Consider the following 20,722-nt stretch of genomic DNA (forward strand, 5'->3'; position numbering starts at 1 on the left):
CTAAACGACTAATTCAAAGAACTTGAGCTTCTTTTTTTAGATGATCTTGGGAAATGCCCTAGTTAGCAGTCATAATGTGGGAAACTGCCGTATAACCACAAGTCTGTAATGTCTGCGCCACAGGCAGCGTGATGAGAGTTGTTGTATAACACCATTATATGCTGTTGTTTTCTCATGAGGTGATGCTATTAGAACTCTAGTAACCTGTTTCAGGAGGGGAGACATGTCTAAACAAATATGTGAAGGTGGATAAGCTAGATTTTCTTTTTCTTTTTTTTTAAAGAGAACTTCCTTTATAAGACTTCTTGAACAGTTACTGTTCATGAACTCTTACAGGGAGATATCACATACTGTACTTAAAGTCTGAGTCATACAGACTATGCAATAAAACCTATTGGTGTCATAACTGCCAGTATATCATCAGAGGGACTGTGAGGTTAACCTCACCAGGCACTGTAATCCTGTCCAGGCTAAGACCAGGCTAAATTAGTTGTAGAAGATATTTTGTAGGCTAAATATGATAATCAGTCTTCTTCAGTGTTTGAGACATAGAAAAAAACAAAAAACAATATATATAATTTCTCCACCACTACACTCACAATATCCTCAGAAGCCAGAAAGCTCTTTTTTATGAGCTCAGCAACCTTGGTAGTGTCATAATTATTTAAAGTTGTAACTTGGGGAAGTCCAAATCACTGAAGAGAAGCTACTTTCTGTTTTTTTTAACCCCTATAAACTATTAGTGTTTCATTCATTCACAGTACATTTCGGGACAATTTTGACCCGGGCCACCAACTTCAGAAGCTCTCGCTCCTCTAGCTTACCTTTTGTCTCTTTTTACCCTCTTCTCTTTCCCCTCACCCCCACCTGGTTGCAGCAGATGTCTCTCCTTCCCTGAGCCTGGTCCTGCCAGAGGTTTCTTCCTGTTAAAAGGGAGTTGGTCCTTCCCACTGTTGCCAAGTGCTTGCTCACAGGGGATTGTGTGTTTTTTGGGCTTTCTTTCTAATATTGTGGGGGCTTTACCTTGCAACATAGAGCACTTCCTGTTGTTGTGAATGCCATATAAATATAATTGAACTGAATTGAATAGGTGTCTACAACAAATTGACTAACTACAGATTAACTTGATTTTAACTTAATTTTAGTTTAATCTCACTTTAGAATTAAGTCGATTCTTATGTATTATAAATGTAAAAATGTAAAATCTGTTGGTGCTTGGTATGTGTTAGGGTCAAGGTTTATCCTGGTAAGTGCTTGTTGTACCGAATGATCATAGTTTGACACATTTCTATGAAGTATCCTTTTGCTTTCACTTTTGTGTTTGAATATTATACATATTATGACTTTTCAAGAGGCAATAAACATCCAGCCACCGCCTCCATTCAGCCTGGGAATTTTCTCCGTCTCGCGAAGCGTACAGACTCGAGGAGCTCACGACGTGGTGGTGTGATACTGTACGTGATTGGCGGGCGGGTGGGTTTGGTTTGTGTGTCTGGGAACCTGCTACTGGTCTCCCATCCATACACACTCACACACAGAGAGAAAGAGAGAGCCACGGTCAGACAGACTGGCTCTCCAAAACCGACAGCAGGGGAAAAAAAAACAACTCTCCTTTCGCGGCTCAGAAACCAGCAACTATCGCAGAAGTGAAGTCGACGCGATGTTAACCTCGAAATGCTCTCTTTTATTTTGAGAGGAAGGCTAACAATAGGGAAGAAGCTGTTTAAAAGTAGGTGAAGTGTGACAGCTGGAGACATTTAACCCAAGGATTTGTTGACTGCACGTGGAAACTGCTCGCTCAGACGCATCGGTGAGTATTCTCTGCGTCCCGCTTACTTCCCGCAAACAATCAAAAGTTGGGCAGATATTTTACACAGGCGTACGGGGGGAGTTTCTTGTTATTGATGAACGACTGGAAGACTGCGCCAACAACCTTTCAGCCACTTTGCGGTACAATCGATATAAGCGTGCGCGCGCGCTTGTTAATCATTAACTAGTGCACGCGACGGTGTGACTTACTTAAAAAAACAACTTGTGTATTTTTAAAATTATTATTATGTATCATTCTCTCGGGCTTTCTGAACGGATTTCTTTGTCAACATTGTTATTATTTGAATTGTTTTGCTGTTAGAAAATATTTTTTTTTTTTTGTATCCGCGTTCACGTCCCTGTTTTTGAGCTTTAAAGTGTACGTTTGATGCCTGTGTTGTAAATTAAAATTAAATAGCTCACATAGTTTCTGCCAAACGTTTAATATTTGAGCGCCAGCCCAGCATATACAAATATTCCAGTGAAATTCCTTTGAGCCCAACGTGAATGTGGGGAGTTGTCCAGCACGAGTATTATGATTGCAGGGTGTGCTTCTCTGTCATTTGTTTGTTTGCTCGTCTTCATGTCACAGTGGCAAGTTAGAGTATAAAAGCCTCCAGATATTATCCACATGCTAATGCACACATGTTAAAGCTGCAAAGGGTTATTCGTTTGAATTCCTTCCAGTGAACCGTACAGAGCAAGATGTTTGAAGGCTAAATATGTTCACCTCTTAAATCTAAAGCGTTCAGTGTTAATATTTGGATAATTTGTGCAATATCCAAAACCAGGTTTTTGGCATCTTTGTGCTAAAACAAAACAGTCCAAATGTGTATGGAAACTGTTTAGAGCCTCAGGGGCCACCTCGGAGCCTTTAAAAAGGGAATGATGAAATAGTGTTTTTAGTTAAAATGTGTATCAACCAAATGGCCTTTTTAAAGGGAAAAAAGACGTATGCTTTGGCTTTAAATATATCCTAAAAAATCTCAGGGGTGGCTCTTTACAAAGTCCAACACATGCTTGTATTTAAATACTACTATACCAAATCCCAGAGCAATTCCCACTTTTGTATCTCCAGGACATGCTGCAGACCTTGAAGAATGTTTATTTGGGATTAGCTGTGAGGCTCCTTATACTGCCCCTATGCTCCTGGTGGCATTAACTAACCCACTTACATTAAAATATTGCTTCTTGCTGCACGAGTTCAGGGTTTAATTTGCTCTGGCATGCCATAAAAGATAAGCTTATACCTTTCCCCATAATTCAGTGTCCAATTACAGTCATGATGTAAACTGTTGAGCCGGCTCCCTCCCTGTGTGTCCACTACCTTGGCTTCTTCTGCTGCTAGACAGCACATATCCTCGAAGGCAGACATAAAGAGATAAAGATCCTTGTTTCTGCGGTGCATCTCATATAGTGAACAAATAAACTCTGCTGCCAGGGTTTCTGATAAAATGACATTGAGGTCTGGAGTCTAAAGCTTTCCCTGAATTGCTCTGTTCTATGCTGTGTTTTAATATACTTAATGGAAAGGCAATGAAAGGAAGACACAAGAAAGATATAGGGGTGTGTCCTTTAAGTGCCCCCCCCCCCCAAATTGCCAATTGTTAACCTGCTAAAATTTGGGTAAAATACTGGCTGTCGTCCCTGTCACTTTTCCCCAGTCCAGTTAGCAGACAGCAGAGGAAGGGCGTGACAATCCTACTGACCAGCTGCCACATCCTACTTCTGCAAATCTTGAATGACTAAACAACAGTGAGCCTTATCTGCACTAGATGACATCTAGAACTAGCGCTGTATTAATATGAAAAATACTACTTAAAGAAATGTCAGCTAGAGTGAGTTAATTCCAACACATTACGTGATATTCTTTGTCATGGCAACCAACTCAATTATTTTCAGAAGAGAACCTGATGTTTTTGGCTCGCCTTCAGATTTTTAGTTTCTTTAAATTCAGAAATATGTAGAATTTCGTCTTGATGCATGCTCAATCATCCAGGTAGGTAAATCCACAAAATTTGATTGATCAGTTCATCTGTACGTAGCGTTTTCAGTGGGAGAAACGTTTCAAGGAACTGACCTCACAGCCCACTGTTCCTTCAGTGGTGCTAGTTTAAGTGATACTGTTTATAAGACTGGGGAAACCTGCAGTCAGCTGAGACTGAAGAAGTCACTTGGGTGAGTGACGAAATGTTTCTCCCACTGAAAATGCTACGTCCAGATGAACAGAATCAATGTTTGTGGATGTAGAATTTCATGCCTAACATCTCTCTCGCCCCATCACAGTTCACTTCAACTCATTGTTGCCAACTTAGTGACTTTGTCACTAGATTTTTTTTGTTTTTTCAGCATCCTGCAAAAAAAAAAAAAGTACTCAAAACGAAACACCCCCACCCAAAAAAACTTCAGGCGATACTCCTTCGTGAACACTCTTGTTCTCCTGCTGCTGGCGCAGTTTTTTCACCATCTGCTCTGTTCAGCGAGTGACACCGAACAACAAGGTTTCAGCTAGTGACAGACAGCTGTGCAGCTTATGAGAGGAAAAAAACCCATCAAGTTGCATCTGTTTCTCTCAGTCATCATTTTACTTGTAAACGAACACAAAAATCACAGCACAGCCATTATATCTAACTTTGGCTTTTGAAAGATGATGTTGAAAGATGATGTTGAAGGGCGGGCGCTGCGTTTATATTTTAAAAAAAAAAAAAAAAAAAAAATCCGAATTTTGCATTGAGGGATTGTTGCTCTTATTCAGCATTTTGGCTGTATGGAGCGGCATTTTTGTCTCTTTACCTTGATGTATATTTACTTCTGTACTGTTATGCAGTGTGTCATGCCATTGGTCCTCTAACAGTCATTATGCTCGTGATCTCTGCAGTGTTTGAGACATCTCTCAGTAAGTGCTCTATATCTGCTTTTCTTCTGTTTTCCCAGCCCCCTTCTCAAATGTTTTATTCCTAGAGGGCACTGGGCTCTAAAGAATGAGCTCATTTGGGGGCCTGGCATGTCATTCATTGATTCATGGTTAGCCCATGCTGCCCTGGCAATATATAACCTTCACTAACAGCTGACTTGCACAGGAAAATGGATGGGACCTTCCATATCTTTCTGTTTTAAGGGGAGAAAATAACATCCTATTCAGTCTGGTTGATCTATGGTGCTCCCTTTTAACACAAAATGGCCATTAAATGGCATGTGCACTATTCGTTCTCGTGTACATTGCTATATACACATATGCGCGCCATGTGTATTGTGACGAGAAAAAGTTTACAACTCATTGAATTAACAACAGAATTTAAAAAAAAGATCCTTATGCAAAAGATGTTCCTTACCTGAGTAAGAGCCTACAGTTTGAGCTTCTCTTAGATTAGGTATGCAGACACGGATGTCTCTGTTTATTTTCTCAAAATCGGTGCGATCCCTCTGCTGAGCATGAGCTTCTCAACTCTAAAAATCTAGAATGTGTGTAATATAATTTCTTGCCTTGCTGGCATTGTTACCCACGCAGTAAACGGTTGTTTAGGTTTGCATTCCTCGAGTCTTACATGTGACAGCTCTTCATTTGGATTTGGTTATAAGGAATTTGGAAATTTTGCTGCGTCAAAAACAAAACAAACAAAAAAGTGATGCCTCAGAAGAGAAGATATGGCAGTTCAGAGCCCAATGTGCTGGATGCAGATTTGCAGGAGTGGCTTTTATTTCTACTGGGAAAGTCTGACAAAGCTTTCAAAGCCTGGTGATATTGTTTAGTGTCATACTTTTGATTCCTTCTCAACAGTACTATTGTTTTTTCCATGTAAAGTACATTTGACTAAATAGATTATATCTAAAGTGTCTTATCTTGCACCACTGAAACAAACCCCATTGCTATTGGACTTGGTTTTTATTTGGCTTTAAATGAAACTTTTTGAAGAGAGGAAAAAAAAGATTTGATATTTTAAAATCTATTTTCAAAGTGGCACTACTATAGAGAGCAAACTATTGGATTCTCCAAGCTATAAAATGAGTCCATTCTAGGATCACTGACCCTCTTTCATTTGCTTGTCTAGGTAACAGCTAGGTGCTAATAATCAAACAGAAGTTTAGGCACTGGAACATTGAGGTGGGTCATAATAACACAATACCATGATGTTCCGATCCCAACAAATTCACTCCAAGGACATAGAATTTGCAAAAAAACGCAAAAAAACTCTACAGGCCTCAGCTAGCATGTTAAATGTTAAAGTTCATGATTGTACAATTAGGAAAGGACTAAACAAGTATGGCGTGTTATGAAGCGTTGCCAGGCGAAAGTCTTGTCTCTCGAAGAAGAATATATTAGCATTTGTAAAGAAGATTAGGCTAATATCCCTTTGGATGAAGAGAAGATGGATGAAAGTCAAATAGAAAATAATTGCTTTAAGTTACTTGAAGTTGTTCTACAAGGTACTGAATCATGGGGTCTACTTGTTTTTTTTGTTCTTTTTACTGGACTGGATGGAGTTCTGAGAAAAATCTTTCGCTTTCAAATGACTGTACATGTTTTTGATATATTGTGTATGCGAAACTGATTTTATTTTTTGTATTTGTGGTGTAGTGCTGCATTAATACATCGCAGGCTGGCAGTAACACCTCAAAAACAGCAGGATCGATGTCGTAATCTCTCAGTTATTTTATGAGAAGTAACATTCACCATCTGTTCGCGTGGCAGTGTTGGATATCGCTCAGTCAGTGACACGGGTGAATGACATCACTCTCTAAAGATCGAATCTGTGAACGTAGGTGCGCTATGGAAGGTTTCTTTTTTTTCCTGTTAAATCAAGGCCCTGAAAAGAACCGCGAGTCGATGTGAAAGATGTGCATGAAAGACTGCAGATGAGGGAGCGTGTTTTTATATCTTTGAGATATCTCCCACAGTGGGGTGTGGAATGAAAGAAACTATTTTGTTTCTGAACATTTCCAAAGCCAGTCAAATGTGAGTGGGAGGAGTAGATATGTACTTCTTTTGAAGGAGGACTTATTAGTTAGTTATCGCGTCAGATCAATATATGCGATATTCCCAGCTGTACTTATTTCATATCAGTTCAGCTGAGGTTCAGTCTGCACTGCTTTTCGTGTTGTTGGCTTATCAGGAATAAAAAAAAGAAAAAAGATTGTTGGCACGCCACTGCAGTGCACCTGTATGTTTAATTCTCAAATATGGCACAAGGGACCTGTTTAACAAACTGTACACTGTGTAAAAATGTTTGGAATCTTTTTCTGGATATTAGTTGTGGATTATTCTTACAACTTTCCATAAAGCTGAGTAAATTCCCCAATGTTAATTAACCTAGATTCCCAAATACGGCACCAGACTATATGCTTAGATTATTAAAGATGTCAGTCTAAAAAGAAAAGTCTTAAGAGTTGGATATACATCCAGACTATACTGCTTTAAATCAGTGATAGATAATTTACTAAACTTTTTAATTACACATACAGCAGAGTAAATATATTTAGTAATAGATGGATTTCAGATGGACTTGGTTGATGTATTTTCTTTTAATTAATAATCTTTTTTTAGCCTGTGCCACCTGCTGATCTGGCTTCGAGCTTTTATGCCTCTCCAAAGGAAACTAAAGACACACCTTTAGTTTAGCTTGACAAAGCCTGTATCATCCACCTGTCTTTTGGGCCCATTTTCTCAGCTCCTGCTGTTTCTGTTGCGGTGGAAAGAAGTTGGGGTTCCTGTGTGCTTGTGAGCACAGACTGGAAAGCGGGAGGACCGTGTTGATGCTTAAAGAAGAAGATGTGCAGGCTAGCTCAAAGACCGCACGCCAATGAGGTCCCATGAGAGCACTGAGCATTGACTGAACACATTTCACATTAACACAAGAGGGGAGCAAGGGAATGAGCAGGAACAGGGCTGGTCCTTTTACTGCTTGGCAATACACAACCACAGTTAATGAAGTGTTTTTGAAAGGTTTTGCTTGAAAATGGGGTGATAAGCAGCCGTAAAGTATATGTCCGTCATTTTCACTGCTACAACAGCTCCTTGGCCGTGACTGCTCGCACAGCTCAGAATTGCATAAGACTGCTCAAAGTCAGACCATAAGCTGTGCACTGGAGCTGGCTACATTTCGCTGCCTTGAGGCTCATGTTTGCTTCCTTCTCCTATTTCTGTTCCTTATTCTCTTCCTTGCATCCCCCATCTACTTATCCCCCCCTTCCCGTCATGCTTCAGCGGACCACCTGAGGGGGGCTATGTGCTGGTGACAGCTTGAGGGGTGATGTGGGCAGCCTTCCTTTATAGCTAGAAGATAGTGTAGAAGAGGGAGAGGTGCTGTGGAATAGGGCTTTGAAAGTGAACAAGTCCACTGCACTGATTTGCTACTAGGTAGCAACGAGACCAAACAGTTGATGCATATTTTCTGTATTTGCTTTGCAGTGTGCTATCTAGTTAAACAACAAGAAAATAAAATATTTGTGAGCAACTGAAAAGGTTGAACTAATTTAGAGTGGTGCATGTGGAATTTAAAGAAAAGCTGTGATATACCCCCAGTATTGTTAGCTAAACATGCACATGCTAAAAATAGAAATACCGCATCAATATATTGAAAAAGCTTGTTATATTGGGAGGATTTGATGCATAACTCTGGAGAGCTGTACAGTTTGTGCACATTGAAGTGGGGCTTCTGTCAGTTAATGAAATTAATTTTGTGAAGATTGGGTCAGTGTATTCAAAAGGGGGGGGGGGGGAGGCTAAACCGTGGCAACTACTCTGGAATTCCTGCTAAGTGTCTCGAGGCTGGCTCTCAAAGCAGGTCAGTCTAAAAGGATGTTGGAATCATATTGCAGTTATCTGGCAAAAATTATTTTCTGTGTGGTGACTTGCACTAACTTGTTTTGGTATCTCGTCTGTGCCATAGATATAACCAAGGTTGCTAATGCTATCTTGAATGATAACTTTGCATTTCATCCTTTCATCAAAATGTGGTCACTCCTGACTTTGAGAGATGAACATGCTATTGACCAAAATGCCAAAAATTAAAAATGCAGAGGCCATAAAACAGCTCTGGTCTGGTTCTGATTTTATTGCTCTAAAAGCTGTATTAACAGTATAGTAAGAATTATCAGTTAATGATTTTATGAATTAATTGGCAGATCAAAGACTTTCTGCATTTCAAATGGGACCTAATGAATGAACAAACAGGCTATGGATGTGCTGTCTGCATATGTAACAGTAGACCATCACTGGGGACAGTGTCAAATACATGAGGAACAACTGTTAATGTGTGTTACTCCTGTTTTTGTTGTTTTTCCTTTCCTTTTTTTCCCTCTTGTTCAATTTGTTGGTGGTCTTTTGGCCCCCTCTGTGGGCATAGTGATAGCGCTTCACACTGAGCTCTACTCTTGCTCTGTTTTCTTTAAAAGATGTCTTTTCAACCAGTCAGGGTTCTACCTACACACAGCATCACAGCTGTTGAAATACTCCCAGTTGGAATTTCTTGGGTGCACACAAACGCGTCTCCCTTGTTGCATACCCATAATCCTTTACCCAGCCAAGACCTATGCAAATGAACAGGATCATAAATCCTTTATTAGGAGAATTTGCAAGTCAGAAATTTTATTAAATATGTACACTTTATGTGATATGAGATTTAGAGTTAACAGGTATGTAAAGTAATAGTTAGCACTCTTTAATGAATCAAAGGTCTGCACATTGTCAGGAATAATCTGAAGACTAAGCTCTAGCTAATTCTTTATAAATAAGGCTGCAAGTTTTTCAGTCGGTGCCGGAGCTCAGAATGGCAGTATACTGTGCATGAAAGGTCTAAATTGAAGGAGCTGTCTTATGTTGAATGCAAAATAGTCCTGTGCATATTTTGATGAGAAACTGTGCTGTCTCTTAGCCAAAGTCTGCGGTTGTTGGACATCTCCAGTTCCAAAGAGAGACATATTTATTAGCCTCTTTAATTACTCTCTTGGCTGAAGTTTTTGTTTACTTTTAAGATTTGCATTGCTGAAAGAGCACACAAGAAGATGGATAGAAAGAGAGAATGTTTAATAAGTGCTGGCTGTGAAAGATTAAGTTGGAAATGTAGAATCACTACTACTGCTAGATTGTTACTTAAGCTTTCTAATCTTCTGTGATGAAAGTAGTATGTTTACCTAAAATAAAAAACATTGTCAGCACATGGTGATTGACGTTGTCATTTTAATTTTAATTTGTAGTTTTAATTTCTTCAAAGAAAAAAAGTCAAGGCCATATTAACATCTTCAGATTTTTGTGGGAGGAGAATATGGTGACCTTGGAATACATTATATCTATGCCGAGTGTGTTGCATTTTTGTGGGTGAGGTGCCTGTGACAGGGAGATGATTCATCTCATTTTATAGATCTTCTGTGTGTGATGTAATTCAAATGAAACCAACATAAAAGGATATATTAGAAATCACTTGGAGTGTGATGATGGGCTCCTTCCTCCATGACTATTTATTAGATTATCTTATATTGTAACAATGCTGTTGTGTCCAAGGCTTTTAAGTTCCACTTGTTTTGAAGTATTTCTTTTGGTATGATGTAATCCTGCTTTAACGCTTAGACCAGAGAACACTGAGGGTGCTTGGTAAAGTTTTTCCTTCTGCAGGTTTTGCTTTTGTGCTAATCAGTCAAAACACCAAACTGTACTTCCACTAAGCTGCTGAGCACTAATTTCAAAGCTTGTTGCATTGTTACAAAAGACTTTACTTTGTGGGAAGTTGGTTTTATAAGCAAGTCAGTTTGATGAAAATGGTGTTTTGCAGTCTTTGCCTCGCTGTAGAGTAATTCAAGCGCTACTTGAGGCTGACAGATTAGTTCATAAGCAGCAGGGTGGCCTGTGCTGGCCTGTGATGTATGCAGTTGTAAGTGGTCTGTGTCTGAAATGAATGTGTGTGGCTGAGAAAATGATTACGTTTCAGTCCTCATGAGGGGGTTTGGGCCTAATTAACCTACTTCTTTATGACTGTTTCTTGTGCTCACTCACGGTTAGGGCAACTAAGCACACCCTTCTCTGACACCATCACACGTACTGTTGTGTTTACTGTGGTCTAGTCTCCGTCCTCCAGAAAGAGATTGACTAGTAGAAGTTGGCTTGTTGTAATAGAAATATGATTGCTGTTCTGTATCTGTGAGACAGAACAGCAAATGACTTCAGCTTCAGCTGAAGTCATTTCATCTTTGTGAGTGGCAATACTTCCAAGGAGAATATTGCCAAAACATTTAGAGATATGCAATGCTAAGACTGACTGCAAGGGAAATGCAGCTATACAGGATTTTGGAAATAACCTAATGAGCTATGCACTGTGAGCAAATTCAGATAGTCTTGTGTGGATTTTTCTCTGCTGGAAAACAAGATTAACTGGTCCAAGACTAGGTTTGTGCATGGACAAAAGATCTAAACAAATCTGCAATTAAGTACCTCAGCTTTGTGCTACCATGGTACAAGGAAGTGTCTCCTCTTCTTTCCGAAACCATTAGAATTTTGTGTATAGCACAAAAGATAAGAGTTCCAATATTTAAAGAGCGCCTATAAAAAGTTACTTTAGGTAATGTAAAACTAAAATGTTTAGCAGTTATTTTATACTTTCAGTTTTTAGGAAAAAAAAACTACCTGGGTTCCTTTCGTGTGTACATTTGACTTGTGCTGTATATTGCCCTCTCACTGCCATTACACAATGCTGCTTGCACCTTGTTTCAGTAGATTCACACTTCAAATTAGGATCTGTGTTATTTATTAGAAAAGAAGAATGGGAAATGCCCTTAATGTACTTGCTAAATGAAAAATGTGTGTTTCAGGATATGTGAGATCTTTGCTTTTTCTAAGCACAGTCTAGTTGGTCCTACTTAATTTAATTAGCTGGTTTTCTTCACTCTCTTCTCTTCTTCAGTGAAGCCTGGACTGCTCCACTTTAACTGGTGACCAGCTGTTTACGTCTGCCTAAATCAGAGATGAGTGCCAAATCTGTAATCAACAAGGAGGTGTTCATACCTCACGATGAGAAGATGCTTGCTGCTGTACAGGTGAAGCGGAGGACAAAGAAAAAGATCCCCTTCCTGGCCACCGGTGGTCAAGGAGATTACATGACGTTCATCTGCGTCTCAGGTCAGGACAAATTAAAAACCTCCTTTTGTTTGCTTATGTTTAAATGCATTTTATGCTTTTTGCCTTTCTATTTGCGAGAGCGCACCAGTTGCGCCTTTGCAACCCACAGTCACATTTCCGCATGTCTCCCATAATTCTTCCACTAATGTTCACACTGATGAGCATGTTTACGTTTTCCCCTGCCAACAGAATGACACACTAAATCAATTTGCTGCAGGGCTTCATGTCAATCTTTTTAAATAGATTAGATTTAAGCTGAAATTGATTAATTGCTTCACCAGAAATTCAGGTTTCAGTTGTTTCAGTTTGGGGTTTTTCTCCCTTATTGTTGGAACACTAGCTGATGTATTACTTGTTAATTGAATTACCCAGGCAAATTGTTCATGAGGAGAATATCTAGATCCTCCTTAATTCCCGTGCCAGAAAAACTGCTTGTGAAAATCTGATCCATTTTTCATTATTAATCTGTCTTGAACGCTGCTCTGGCAGCAGTAGATTACATGACTGAGGGTTATAGTTAACTTAAGGATGATTATGAGGAATTTAAAGTATAACCAAGCAGCTCAAAGCCAGTAAAGCTCTGTCTATGTTGGATTCAAATTCAAGGTTGCCTTGCAGCAGGCAAGTTACTCAACAGTCAGCCTCTTTATTTACACCCTCAGATACATGTACATGAAAGGCAACTGTAGCGAGCGCAAGCCACAAATTGTCAGAGAGTGGACACTGTTTTTCTAAAGGGTTTACAATGAGTCATTTCGCCTTTCATGTGGAAATAAGTATTGCTTGATATTCACTTCTTGTAATGCCAGTCTCGTCACGTCCCTTGCAGCAGCGTTCACCTTTGTATCTCATTTGAGCTTGGCCACTGTGAAATATATTAAAATCACTGGATGTCCTAATTGCTTATTTTGCATGGCAGAAAAATGTGGTAATTATCCGATGTTGTAGCTTTTTGTTAAATTCAAAATTACTTTGTATCTGAAAATTGGGTATCTATGTTGTTCCTTTGCCTGACCTAACGTCATGTGTTTTAATCTATCTATATTGTATTTTCTATGTCTTAATCCTCACTGACTTTGATACTCCTTGTGTCTGCTCTACTTGTTTCACAAGAGCAAAATAAAAAAGAAATGCATGTCACCATGGGCCAAGGGAGTCCACGCGTTTGTAGAGACATTTGATTTAGGTGGTGAACATCCGTGTGTAAGCATCAAAGCCTCTTGCTGACATGTTTTCTAATGACTCCACACCTACGATACTGTGTTGTTGTCTAAGAAAAAACATGCTTGGTGTCATTAGTTGGCTTCCATTTGAGTTGCTGGAATTGCTGCAGTTGTTTGTCCTTTTTGCTTGTTAAATAATTTTAAGTTTGACTGGATATCTCTCCTCATTATCTTTTTCTGCATTCATTTGTTGCCATCATTGTGTTGCTACTACTTTATCTAAGCCAAAAAATGCCCACTATTACACATTTTACAACAGTTGCAATCAGGGCAGTTGAGTAATTGGTCAATTCACTGACCATCATATCCATAGATGACGGGCACATAGTTAATTAAACAAAAAATACCTCCAAAATTTGATTACTGGATTTTTTTTTATTTTTATTCATTAGCTGAGCATTATTCTCAGATTCTCAACTCGGTGTTCCAAACATAATCTTTACCCACATGGACCTCCTAAGTAATGGTAGTCAAAGTGTATTTGGTGACTTATTTTAGCATTTTTAAACATCCTCAAGTGATTTATTAGTGGACAGTCTGCCTGTTGTTATTGCGAAGGTTTGGTGGTTTTGCATGCACGTGTCCAGGACTGGGGGAAGAAAATACTTTGGATATATAAACCCAAGATTAATTTGTGCCACAGTGACTAACTGTACTTTTATAGAGATTTTCTACAGTCATTGGCTCCAACCTTGGTCTAAGGATGGATAGGAATGCTGTTGTTGAGTATGAGTAAAAGGACTGTGAACTGTTGCATTCCCACTTCTTTTATTCTTTTTTGGTAGGTTTTTGCATTGGTTTACACAAAATTTATGTGGACATAAGAAATGTTTCACATGCTGTCATCATTTTCTTGTATGTAGGAATGCATGTTGTACCAAAAGAAATCCAGAGAATACACTGTCTGAGAATTCTGCTATCACCACCATTGCACCCATTTATCTTCCCCTAGACACTCTGACTGTCTGCATTAGTGGTCTCCTGACTCGGCTGATGTTTTGTATCACATGTGGGAACAGAAGTAGTGCCTTCACTACTTCTGTTTCCACAAGTCATGTGGCTTTTAAGCCAGCACAGCATTGTTCTAGATTTTATGTGCGTTTTCCTATGAATGTGCTGCACAATAACACCACAAGTTTGAAACTAGTCAGCTCATGGCTCCCAGGGCATTTTAAACAGAGGGCAGCTTGTGTTGCTTACGTGTTCAGGATGTGTGTAACTGTAAAAGTACTGTGTGTGTGTGTGTGTGTGTGTGTGTGTGTGTGTGTGTGTGTGTGTGTGTGTAAGGGTGGGGGATGGTGCTTGTTGACAGTCTCATGGCGACAGTAGCATATACTTGAAGCCTGGGGGCCAAGCAGTGGCAGAGTTATGTAATCTGTGGGATGTCACGGCTAAAGGAAGCCTAAAGTACCAGAAGCTGTACTGTAGAGACAGCCACAAGAGATTCACTCTCAAACTGAGTAAGGTAGCAGAATGAAACCACATGACTTCTGCACTCACTCCAGGATCATATGCTTTTGTGTTGTCAAAAGAGGAGTATCTGAATACGTCAACAATCAAGATGTTTTTGTAATAAATCACTAACCACTCAAGTCTTTGACTTGTGTGTTTGTTGAGCACATGGCTGTTTGTCTTAGGTAGAGAGCTACATTTATTAATGGAACAAAAAAGCCTGGACACCTGCCAGTTGGTGAGCAGTGCCGCTTACTACAAATTACATGTTGCTGGAGGAAAAACGAAACTAGTTTAGCTCACATAGCTGGCTGTTGTTTGACTTTAGAGTGAAAGCTTGTAAATTAATCTTATGTTAGCAAAGAAGACTGATAATAATCATAAATTCCCTGTAGCAATAAACTGATTTCCACTAGAGGAGGGTTTTTTTTTTTTTTTTGACTGTTTCAATCACAGTCTAGATTTAGTATGTATATACACAATGTAAAACTAAACCAGTGATATCTGTTATTCATATTACTGCCTACGCTAGTTGTTATTCAACTTAATGTGAGGTTGCATAATTTCTATTCTTTCTCACTATTTAATTTCCTAGCTCTTTCAAGCACTGTTGGGGTCAGTGCATTGTGATTGATCCCTGTTCACATGCCAAACCACAGTGTCATCACAGTTTAAGTCACTGGTGGATCATTAACTTTCATAAGGGCCTGAATGAGAACAAGGTGTGTTGTGGAAAGCTCCATCAATATGATGAACTCAGTTCTGCTCAATACTGATTTTTATCTCTTTATAAAATTCCACTTTTAATAGTAGATTTTATAATTAGGCCATGAATATATGCAGTGGGCATAGTAAAATGCCAACAATTTATAATTTAAGTTTTTGCAAAATTTCAGACTTTTATCAGTACTGTTGGCATTTTGCTTGTAGTCCAATTGCTTCATCTTCAGTTTTTCAGTTCCTCTTTTCTTGTTCAGAGAGAAAAATGTTAAAACCCAAAACAGACTACAACTGCACAAGAGTCTGGGTCAAAGTCTGTGTGGAAAATCCAAAATACAGTGGAGAGGTGATTGTCATTGAGATTGGATCTGTAACTGGATTTGTTAAACTGTGGATATTTGTTCTCGTAGAACGGTGGATCCAAAGAGAACCAACATCTTTACTGTTGGCATGAGAGTAAGAATGTTGCTCTCAGGCTGGCTTGAAAGAAACTGCATTTCATCTGCAGATAGGCCTTTGTCCTGCAGTTTGGTATTTAGTTCATTAGTGCAGTCACATCAACAGCAAATGCATTTGAGGGCTCTAGAGTGTTCTTGCATTTCTTCTCACAAAACTCTTAAGTATATATGCTTTTGAGTCCCATATTCTTTTTAACAGTTTGCCCAGGCTGAGCCACCTGACAGCTGTGTGGTAGCCTCTGTCACAACGTTTAGTCTCGTGCTCCTCCGAAACTGCGAACAGACTATCTGTGATTCAGCGCTCTTGCCTTGACCAAGTTAACTATTCATTAACAACATGGTTAATTTTTAGCACTGACTTAGATCACCTGGAGTATAATACAGTGTAAAAATACCAGTTTCTGGGTTCGTTTCAGTCTTTTTATCTTGCATCTGATTCAAAAGTCCAACATTTTTCCCTGTCACATTTGGACAACCATCGGGTAAAACGCCCACGAGTGTGTCCCATTTCAGCCCAAGCCCATCAAAGCATGCACTTACCTTCGTGAACAAATCACTCCCTGTCGTAGTCCCTTTCACTGAGTGCATTGCTGTCAGCGCCTCCATAATCTCAAACTCTTTCATTATCCCACGTACAAAGATGAATAACTGGCTTGTGTTGCGGACATCACAGCTTTTGTACAGAGCCAAGGATAAAAAGGAAAAAACCAGTCTGCTCGATCTGTCTTGGTACAGTTCTTCTGAAGAAGAGTACATTCACTCGTGTTCATTTTCTTCTTCCTCATGGCATATTAGCATGGCAGAGTCCACCAAAAAGTCTTTGATAAGATCTCCATCAGAAAATGGCTTACTTTTTAAAAAGTTTTTATGGAAAATCACAAAAATAGTCTTGACTGCTCTATCCCTGAATATGTGAAGCTTGATAAAAAAGTTCTTGTTGCTTTTCTCTGTAATTTCATTTCCCATGAAACCCCAAAACAGTAAGTCATTCTCTGTTGGAGTTTATCCAAAGAGAAAAGACTGTTTGGTGGCTGAAAAGGGACAAACTGGGTGATGTATATTTGCAGCCTGTTTTGTTTTTTTGTGCATATTAAAGTTTTCAGGAGAACATGTTTGCTGGAACGATTGCAGAAGCTTAACATTGACCAATTTGGTTGGTAACTTTTTGTCTTAGATCACTGGGCTTCGTGTAGTGACACGAAGCCCAACCAGCTACAACCAGCTATCAGAGTCTCTGACACATCCTTTGTGCACTTGGGAGCTTTACATGAATTTCCATTAAGACATTCAATGGCATGGTTGTATTCATGAATTGCATTTATGCAGGCATCTTATTTTGTGGGTTGGATTACATGTTTAATTTCATATGTTGGCTGGCTCTTACACATGTGCTGAGGCTAATGCTGGTCTCCTGTTTGTGGTGATTGTTTTTAAAGTTTAAGCTTCTTTTTCATCACACCAACTTAATTAAATGTTGAATAATGTAATGCAGTAACACTCTAGTTAATGTTGTAACACACAGGGATCATTTACTTTGAATACTGTTAATTGGAGCCAGTGACTTACGACAAGTGTGTTTATACATTAATGTTGCTGTCATCTGTCTTGCATCCTTGTGGTGTTAAAAATGATCAAAACTCTCAGTTACCACACTTTCTTGCATATTGCATTTGTGCACTTTCAGCTTGACTCCATTCATCATCAGTGCCCTTGTGATTATTGATTCACTGGTGAGATGGGGCGAGTGGATTGTGTAGCGCAGTGGTACATTAAGCTGCTCAGACCAGCTAAAAAATCAGATCAGGTATGACCTTGGTTACCTGGTCCAGAGATACAGAAGTCTGAAATTCTCTTTTCATATACATACACCTTAGTTTCTGTCTCTATTTGCCAGGGTTTCTCTAACTTTAGCTGGAAGGGGATAGCTTAGGATAAGAAATGAATACTATCCCTAATAAATTAGTCAGCTGATTTCCAGCAATGCATTTGTTCACTTTTTTTTTTTTTTTAAATGTTTGCCTGGGCCTATAAAACAGACCAACAACATTAAAATGCGACAACAAGACTGCACATACCGATGATATGTTGTTATATTTAATTGCACCTTTAAAGGTGTCCCTCGAGTCCTATTGGTTTAACCTTTCCCCACAGAAATCACAGAAACTGGATTATTAAAATGGAAAAACATTCAGCAGTTCCCCCATAAAGAACCACTGAATGGTGAAAGACTCATTTCAAATTAAATTTGTCAATTGTTTACAATTATTCAGTCCTCAAAGGAAAATGTAGTTTGACTGTATCACGTTTGAAGGACTACTTCAGGTCAGTTGAAATTTGACCACTGTTAAATCTGAAGCCTATAACTGAGGCAGTGTTAGACAATGTACAAAACATGCAGTATTTATGACCTGATTTTAAGATATTTTGGAATAGATTTGGTTTTATTTATTTATTTAAAAAAAAAAAAAAAAGCAAATTGATCTCTCCCATCAAGTATGTTATGTATAAATGACAGAGGGGAAAGTAACCATGTTAACTGCTGAAACATGTTTTTAAGACCAAAAAGGGGAAAAAAAATCAATAGTATATTGAAACTGTTGTGGCCTTAATGTCGTTCTGCAGAATCAGCAAACACCTACAAGTCGCTTGACATGTCTTTCAACATAGACTAGCTGGAGGACTCCCACAGAAGCACATGTCTGAGGAAAAAGGGTGTACGAGAAGAGCTCTTCAGACAGCACAACTGAAATCAAACAGAAGAAAAAAAATGCACAGCTGTGCTTTACCTGTCAGTTCGTAGAACAAAATAACCGAGATACGACTTTGTTCATTTTAACTTTAAAAACAAAGTCATTTCTAGCTGAAAATAAGCCATTCCTACTTACACTTTTAAGACAAGAAGACAGAAAATTGTGCCTCTGGGGATGGTGCAAAGTTCAGTTCAGTGTACTTTACAGAGTTTTCTAGTTTGCTGTAGCATTCCTGCTGTATCTGACTGATATAACTTCTTTAAACATCTTGGGGAGTCTGGACAAATGTTTTTTAACGAGGTTCAGCCAGACGTGGGTGTCTGGATGACCTGGGTTCTATTCTGAAGATTGTTACCTCTGTGGGTTGCCAGTGGAGCAGCAGTGACTGATGCTAGCCTCCCAGTATTTACTGAGAGCAGAGACATACAGCCCACTCACGCACAACAGTAGATACATCAGCATGGCACTAATAACACAATCCCTGTAAGGAATGTGTGTGGTTATGTTCATCCATTTGTGCGTGTGTGTCATCCATACTAGAGCCTCTTTGTGTCAGTGTGCTATTGTGGGCTTATCTAGACTAATTAGGTTCTTGTAGTTCAGCTCATTTCATGGTAGGTTGACTACTTTCTTAAACATGAACTGTCTTCACCTTTCACTTTGCACCCTTTTTAATGTCAGCTTCCCCCTTATTTCTTTGCCTCTTATCTCCCCTAGGCCCTTGATGAAGGCTTTTAAAAGTTTTATGAAAAGTTCTGGTCCTCAAGTGTCCTGAGCTGAAGGTAATAAGCAAAGGAAGTGATAGGTAGATGAGGTAAAAAGATTAAGGAGATGAAATGGCAATATTTTGTGGAATAGTGTGCATAAGTATGCATGCACACTATTTCCTTTTTTTTGTTGTTGTTGTTGATCTGAAAAAAAAGGTTCGGTCAGATGGTCTGTAAAGAATTGCTGGATAACAGTTTTGCTCATGCAGAAAAACAGAATTTATTGGGATGGCTAAAACTCACTTGACCTTGATGCTCGATTGCTAGCAGACCTTGGGTTGTCATCCAGACTGATGAGTCTCCAGTGCAAGTTGAGCATCCAGCCATGGAGTGAGTGTGATTTGGGAAGTCTTTGTCCTCTTCTGTGACCTAAACACAAAACCTGATATCCCAACTGATTTCTTTTCTTTTTTGGGGGGGCAGAGTATTTGGATAAAATGGCTTTAATCAACTTCATTTTTTGGTATCCATCCATCTTCTTCCAGTGATGTGGTGGTTAGCTCAGCAACCTTACAGCAAAAAGGTCCTGTGTTCCAATCCTCTCCGCACCTCTCTAGGGTGTGTCCTCCCTCTTGCCCTATGTCAGCTGGTATGGGATTCAACCCCTTGCATCCTGATTTATTGTTACACTTGTTGAAGTTATCACTTTTTAAACTAAATATTTCTGATAGAAACACAGGGACATAATCACGCATACCCATAATGCAGCATCCTTATGTTTTGTTGTCTAATACATCTTCTCACTCATACAGGACATACACATGGATGCAGCAGGTGTAGCTGATAGATGAAAGGCTTAGGTGCTCTGCAGGTTGACTGTGCTGTGTTTGGTGTTGTGCATACAAAGCCATCCCCTGCAGAGATGGCCAGCCTGTTTGGTCCAAGAAAAATAGGAACATAATAAGCATGGGTTGGGTGTACATCTTTTTTTTTTTTTTTTAACCAGCACATACTGCTGAAGTTCTGAAAGCTGTATTTGTTGTACTTTTCTGTAACTAAACTGTTTATGAGGATTTCATCATCCAGCAGCTTCTTTTGTCCAAGATACATTTTATTTCATGTTCGTTCAGTTTATCATCCATTTATTCTTCATAAGTGGTAGTCCTGTGTGCTTTTCAGCTACTTGTGTTGGTACTGCTTTTGTGTGCGTGCATGTGTGTGTGTGTGTGTGTGTGTGTGTGTGTGTGTGTGTGTGTGTGTGTGGGGCTTTTTTTCCCCCAACAGAAAACAGTAGGGTGCTTTTTTTTTTTCACAGGAATCTGATGATTTGTGTGGTGGAGGCAGTGTGTAGCTGGCTTGGAAGACTCCCTTAAGCTCCCTGTAACTCTTCTCTCTTTGGCTGCTGCTTGTGAAACTCTGCTATGTTTAGGGCTCTTTGTTTAGGACAGAGTGTGCTAACACGTAAAGCAGATAGGAGATGGGAAATGAGGCACTGTGC

The 20,722-nt window shown here is 39.3% G+C and overlaps 1 protein-coding gene across 2 annotated transcripts in view; it reads left to right on the forward strand.

Annotated features, from left to right (window-relative positions):
• Nucleotides 1-1,438: 1,438 nt before the first annotated feature.
• The window catches only part of stxbp6 (syntaxin binding protein 6 (amisyn)), a 65,292-nt gene continuing 46,008 nt past the window's right edge, over nucleotides 1,439-20,722 (forward strand). The window contains exons 1-2 of one of the 2 annotated variants that reach the window (XM_040041730.1): nucleotides 1,439-1,810; nucleotides 11,700-11,914. In XM_040041730.1, coding sequence (XP_039897664.1) covers nucleotides 11,761-11,914 — 154 coding nt within the window. In that variant the 5' untranslated portion in view covers nucleotides 1,439-1,810; nucleotides 11,700-11,760. The remainder of the gene's footprint in view (nucleotides 1,811-11,699; nucleotides 11,915-20,722) is intronic. The other variant, XM_040041729.1, reaches the window with a different exon arrangement.

The sequence above is a fragment of the Simochromis diagramma genome, unplaced genomic scaffold (genome assembly GCF_900408965.1).
Source record: "Simochromis diagramma unplaced genomic scaffold, fSimDia1.1 OVJJ01000304.1, whole genome shotgun sequence".
NCBI classification, from domain to species: domain Eukaryota; kingdom Metazoa; phylum Chordata; class Actinopteri; order Cichliformes; family Cichlidae; genus Simochromis; species Simochromis diagramma.